This window comes from Echinops telfairi, unplaced genomic scaffold, assembly GCF_000313985.2.
Source record: "Echinops telfairi isolate 266 unplaced genomic scaffold, ASM31398v2 ScPeMD7_60;HRSCAF=208, whole genome shotgun sequence".
Lineage (NCBI taxonomy): Eukaryota > Metazoa > Chordata > Mammalia > Afrosoricida > Tenrecidae > Echinops > Echinops telfairi.
The window spans coordinates 43,045,126-43,051,125 of NW_022103958.1; the positions used below are offsets into that span (position 1 = coordinate 43,045,126).

Consider the following 6,000-nt stretch of genomic DNA (forward strand, 5'->3'; position numbering starts at 1 on the left):
GCCTTTGCAGGGCCAGTCCTAGTGAACCTGGCTGAAGCTAGCCTGCTGAGTCCTGTTTTTTAGTGGAAGTTGATCACTTGTGTTTCCTATTGGCCCTTTGCCTCTGTGAGGAGACAGGTGCATTTGCCCTCCATGGAGGGTGCTTTTTCTCTGAAGCTCTGATTTTTATTCTGAACTGGGCAGCTCGGTACTTTGCCATTGTTGTCCCGGCCATTTCTCTGGGAGCCTTAAGGTGAGGCAGGTGGAGTGGAGTAGCAAGGTTCTCAGCCCTCCTTGCACACCTGTAAAGAAACTCCTTTTTGTCCTGGGCTGAGAGAAACGCTCAGCATCACAGGCTACAGACCAGGCCTCCAGGGAAAGCCAGTAAACGAGACATGTTGATTCTAACTCACCGTGACCCTGCAGGACAGGGCAGAGCTGCCATTGTGGGTTTCCAAGACTGAAACTCTTCACTAGAAGAGAAAGCCCCATCTTTCTCCCTCTGAGTGGCTGGTGGTTTTGAACTAATGACCTTGCGATTTAGCAGTCCAGAGTGTAACCACTAAGCCACCAGGACTCACAAAGGAAAACAGTTCTCTTGAATTAGCACAACAAACTCTAGATGGCGCTGGAAGATTTGTACCCAGACGTGGTTCTACCTTAATTTATTATGTGCCCGTGGTCACAGCCCACTCCTGCCGTGGGCCTGAGTCTTCCTATTTGCAGAGTGAGGAATAGGATGCAGTTCAGTTTAAGGCCCTTCAAACCTCATCTTTCTGAGATGCCAGAATTCTCTAGTGAGGGTGGGGTGATTTCTACATTTTGCCCCATGGTTGGTTGTTTGGCCAGACACTTGACAGCCCCAGGACTCCCATCTTCCCCTCAGAGACTAAGGTTGTGGCCTCAGTAGCAGTAGCAAGAGATCTGAGGTGCAAACTATGTACCTCTCAGTGCCAGTGAAAGGGATTGTCATACCTGTTGCGACCTTTCCTAAGAAGAGACGATTGAGTGTAAAGCCCTCTTATAAGCAACTCAATCCAAAGTCCGGAGTTGGTAATACTTTAAAAGGAATTGGTTCCTTTAGTTCTGCGCCTGCAGATGGCTTTGGGCCTTTGCTTTGTGGGGTGAGGTGAAGGGGAGAGTCACTGATTTCTAAGGTAGCTGGAGCCTGGTTTGAGGCACCTGCTGCTCCAGTGCTTTGTTGGAGCTGATGCAGCAGAGGCTGTAGTCATGTCCACACACTGGGAGCACATCAGGGCTCAACAGATTAGGGAATGTGTTAGACCGGGTTGCCCAGAGAAACAAATTCAGAGGCACTGTATGTGTGTAAGAGAGAGCTGTATATCAAAGAGCAATAGAATATTGAGGAAACATCCCAGCCTAGTCCAGATCAAGTCCTTAGCCCATTGTCTGATATTAACCCATATGTGTGATACTAGTCCATCAATTTCTCACACAGACTCACACAACACATGCATTGATGCTGAATGCAGGAAGATTACAGGCTGGTGGGTGGAAAGTCTTGTAGATCCAAGGCCAGTGTAGGCATCTCAGCACTCACGCAAGTCTCCACATGGCTCTTGCAGCTCTCTGTATGGCTTGTCAACAGGAGGGTGAAAGGAGAGAGGGGGGATGTTCCCAGAATGAGAAGGCACCCCTATAAGAAGGCATCATCAGGCTGTGACCTGATTGACAGGCTAGACTCCACTCCGATACTCATAATGCTCTCAAGTTGATACGAGGATTATGTAACTACCCAGGGATTGGTTCCCAGTCCCCCTCAGTGCCTGTGTGACTTTTTTGAACAGTGATCCCGTACCACATCCTGATTGTACCTAGCAAGAAGCTGGGGGGCTCAATGTTTACTGCCAACCCCTGGATCTGCATCTCGGGAGAACTGGGTGAGACACACATCCTGCAGATTCCCAGGAACGTGTTGGAGATGACCTTTGAGGTATGTGCTACCTGGGAACTACACTCCAGCCTCTGAGACCTGAGTTTGCAGTGCCTGCTTTGTGGAACTCTCCCCGACCCCCCTCCCTGCACTTCATAGAGACCTTTCTCTGGGTGACATTGAATGTCAGCAGGGCTGGTCTCTCCTGAGGGATCTGAGGCAAAAACCCAAGAGTTGACCCTGAGGAGGGGAAGCCTGCCCTGTCTAAGCAGTTGCTGACTGGAAGGGACTTAGTGGTCTGACCTTGTCCTTGTTCTGTCCATGAGGTGTGAGAAATCCCCAAGAGTTCTTCAGCTTCTGAGCCCAAATACTCAGAGACTCCTGCTCCCAGGTCCCATTCTTCCTTCAGGTAGCAGTCTCTTTTTGACTAGCTGTGGTGGAGCCATGAGTGTACCCTGTGCTGCTGAGAGGCCACATTGTTGGGAGCCAGTCAGATCTGGGCGTTGAGGTGGTCACCCCTTTCTCCCATCTTCCTGACCTACCCTGCCATTTCTCTGTGGCTGTTGTTTTACAGTGCCAGAACCTGGGGAAGCTCACCACTGCCCAGATTGGCCATGATAACTCTGGGCTGTATGCCAAATGGCTGGTGGAATATGTGATGGTCAGGAATGAGATCACAGGCCATACCTACAAGTAAGTGTTCCCTCACAGCCAGCCCTGGAGAAAGGGGCCAGGTGCGCCAACCGGGGCTGGGCCCAGGGCAAGAGCACGTGAAGTTCTCACCTAGACTCTCTAGGTTGTGATAAGCTGAAGTTGTTACCTCTCTCGCTTTGCCTTGTGCTTCTGAAAAGAAATAGAAGGGTTTCTTGAGCAAAGATGTATTGGGCGGGGTGCCTCTCAAGCCCCTCCGGTGACTTCCCTCAGTGGGGAAGTTGAGCAGGACCTTGAGGGGATCCCCAGCCTGCTTTCAGAGTCCTAAGGAAAGGACACTGGAGGATGATAGCACCTCTGACAGGCTATTGACTGACCTTCAGGTTCCCATGTGGCCGGTGGTTGGGGAAGGGCATGGATGACGGGAGCCTGGAGCGGATCCTGGTTGGGGAGCTGCTCACGTCCCAGCCTGAGGTGGATGACAGGCCATGCCGGACGCCACCACTGCAGCAGTCTCCCAGTGTCATCCGGAGGCTGGTTACCATCTCGCCTAACAATAAACCTAGTAAGTGGGCAGAGGGAAGGGGCCCCTGCCACATAGCCTGGAGCATGGCAGCTCTCTTGAGCCTGTGCAGCTGCCACAGGATCCACTACTGCCAACCAGGCAGCCTCAGTAACACTCGCCCTCCTCGCCTGAGCCGGTAGGGTTGTTGGCCACCCTCCTTAAGGCCATGGAGGGAGAGGAACGAGCACAGGAAGGCTGGCTGGGGGCCTCCATACTTGTGTGGGTGATGGGCCTACAGAGGAGTGGAGTCCTCTTTCTGGTAGTTTTCTTGGTCCCTGGGCTTTATGAAAGTCTTGTCCTTTCGGTTGCTAGAATTCTTAGGTAAAGTTGGAAAATTAAATGTAACAGCAAGTCTTAGAGGCAAAACTTTAAGGTATTGATTTTTGCTCTTCCCCCCATTTTGGGAAGACCTACCTTAGCAAGGCTGAGTGGGTAAGGACCCGTGTTCCCCAGGATGTAAGCTGCCACATCCATGTACCTTTCCTGGGTCCCCAGCTCCCTGCCCAGCCAGCTCAGCACTGCTAGTCTCTGAGATTGGTTTAGGATGTTGGTTTGGTTTTCATGTAGAGCTGAACACTGGGCAGATCCAGGAGTCCATCGGAGAGGCGGTCAACGGCATTGTGAAGCACTTCCATAAGCCCGAGAAAGAGGTGAGTTTCCCTGCCCTCCAGCTTGGCCGTCCATTGAGCAGGTGGTGATGACCTTGTACTTCCAACAGCTTTGTGGTGCTCCTCCAGGGCCTTTGCGCCGAGGTGTGCCTTTGTTAGTGTGAAATTAATCAGTCTTTCCTCTGCCTTGGGTTGCTTGGTTTTTCCTCCACATTGCTGATCCAGTGGAGTCTCTGGATCCCCAGTGAGCAGAGTCTATTCCTGTCCCTGTGGGAATTTGCCCGGGCCTGCCGGCAGTGTGACCACACTGGCTTTGTCCTTCTGGTGGGGAATCTTTCTGGATGTGACCCAGATCCATCATCCATTCATTCACCAGCCACTCCCCAAACAGCTGGGGACATATGTCTTGCTGCCCTCCCAGCCCTAGGCGGTGGGGTCGGGGTTGCAGGGCTGGACCACAGTGGTGAGCCTGGCCCATTCTCCCTCCTGTAGCGAGGCAGCCTGACGCTGCTGCTCTGTGGAGAGTGCGGACTCGTCTCGGCCCTAGAGCAGGCTTTCCAGCATGGATTCAAATCCCCCCGGCTCTTCAAAAATGTCTTCATTTGGGACTTCCTGGGTGAGTTGGGCAAGGGTGTGAGGGTGGGAAAAGCCTAATAAGAGGCCCAGGGGGGTCCGTAGCATGGGTGCTGACTGTTGGCCTTGGCATCTGAGGAACAGAATCCTAGTTAGGTGAAGGTGACTTACATCACATAACTGTTCATGTGCTTGAAGAGATGAGGTGCTCCCTCACTCTACCTTTCACCTCCTGGGAAGATTCTTCTGAGGTCTCTGTTGTGTGGTGACAGGGTTTGGCCCTGAGCCCTTAAACTTTCTCTTTGTAGATAGCATTTCAACCCCAGGCTCAGGGTTGTGCCCACTTAGGGAATTCTTGTGGAGTTTTTGTTTTGTTTTATTTTTGTTTTTCAACCTTTAGACTAGGCGAAGACCATCTTTGTGTTGAGGACCCATGTTAAAATAATAATAAGGCCAGGGACCTGGAAGATTATTTTGAGATGTGACCACTGGTCATGTGTGTGGATTTGGAGAGGTCTGTGGCACATGGGCTACGGGGCAGTCAGGGGCAGGTTGGGTCAAGAGCCATTGTTCCTGGCAAGCTTTTTTCTTTTTCACAGAAAAAGCACAAACTTATTATGAGACATTGGACCAGAATGATGTTGTCCCCGAGGAAAACTGGCATACGAGGGCCCGGAACTTCTGCCGATTTGTCACTGCAATTAACAATACTCCCCGAAACATTGGCAAGGACGGCAAGTTTCAGATGCTGGTGTGCTTGGGAGCCAGGTACTGCAGCCAGCGCTAGTGGGGAATGGTTAATGACACGGTACCCGGGGGATGAGGAAGCCTTGGAGAATTTTGTAGAAGCCTTTAATTTCCTTTGTGTACCACGTGTACATGCGGGACCTTTGGGAATAAGGATGAGAGTGTGTCAAGGAGAGGAGGATTTAAATCCTGTTGGGAAAATTCAAATCGGAGTCTGGGTAGGCATTCCTCTGAGTCTGCCAGGCATTAAGGAAGGTAATGAGAATAAAACTAAAACCAAATTAATTGTCATCAGGTTAGTTCTGACTCAACAACCATATAGGACACAGTGGAACTTCCCCAGAGAGTTCTGAGACTAAGTCTCTAGGAGTAAATAGCCTCAACTTTCTCCCTCAGAGCCACTGGTATGTTTGAACTGACTTTGTGGTTAGCAGCTCGGTTTATAGCCCATAAGGCACCAGGGCTCAATGGTGATGAGACTAGAGCCGAATAAAACATACTCTCAACGATCACTGCCTTCTAGCTGATTCTGACACAGAGCAAGCCCTGGTGGTGCAGTGGCTTTCAGGTTAGGCTGCTGAGTACAAGATCAGCCGTACTGAAACCACTATTTCATGCGAGAAAGACGGGCTTTCTACTCCCATAAAGAGTTAGAATGAGTGGACAGCCTATTCTTTCTTCGTAGTATGTTCTTACTCTGGAAGCTCTGCTGAAACCTTTTTCACTGTGGGTGACTCTGATGGTCCTTGAAATACCAGTGGCTAAAAGATATGGCGTCTGGGGTCTTAAAGGCTTGAAGGTAAACAAGCGGCCATCTAGCTCAGAAGCAACAAAGCCCACATGGAAGAAGCACACCAGCTTGTGTGATTACGAGGTGCTGAAGGGATCAGTTATCAGGCATCAAAGAACAAAAAATCATATCATTCTGTGCTCACCTCCATGATATGATCACTGAAGACAAATGGGTGCATAAGCAAATGTGG

At 50.6% G+C, this 6,000-nt stretch overlaps 1 protein-coding gene across 1 annotated transcript in view; it reads left to right on the forward strand.

Annotated features, from left to right (window-relative positions):
- Window positions 1-6,000, forward strand: part of DENND5A (DENN domain containing 5A) — an 83,085-nt gene that overhangs the window by 74,124 nt on the left and 2,961 nt on the right. Inside the window, exons 16-21 of the mRNA XM_030885847.2 lie at window positions 1,788-1,933; window positions 2,448-2,566; window positions 2,908-3,089; window positions 3,657-3,739; window positions 4,190-4,313; window positions 4,870-5,038. Of these exons, the coding sequence (XP_030741707.1) occupies window positions 1,788-1,933; window positions 2,448-2,566; window positions 2,908-3,089; window positions 3,657-3,739; window positions 4,190-4,313; window positions 4,870-5,038 (823 nt within the window). The remainder of the gene's footprint in view (window positions 1-1,787; window positions 1,934-2,447; window positions 2,567-2,907; window positions 3,090-3,656; window positions 3,740-4,189; window positions 4,314-4,869; window positions 5,039-6,000) is intronic.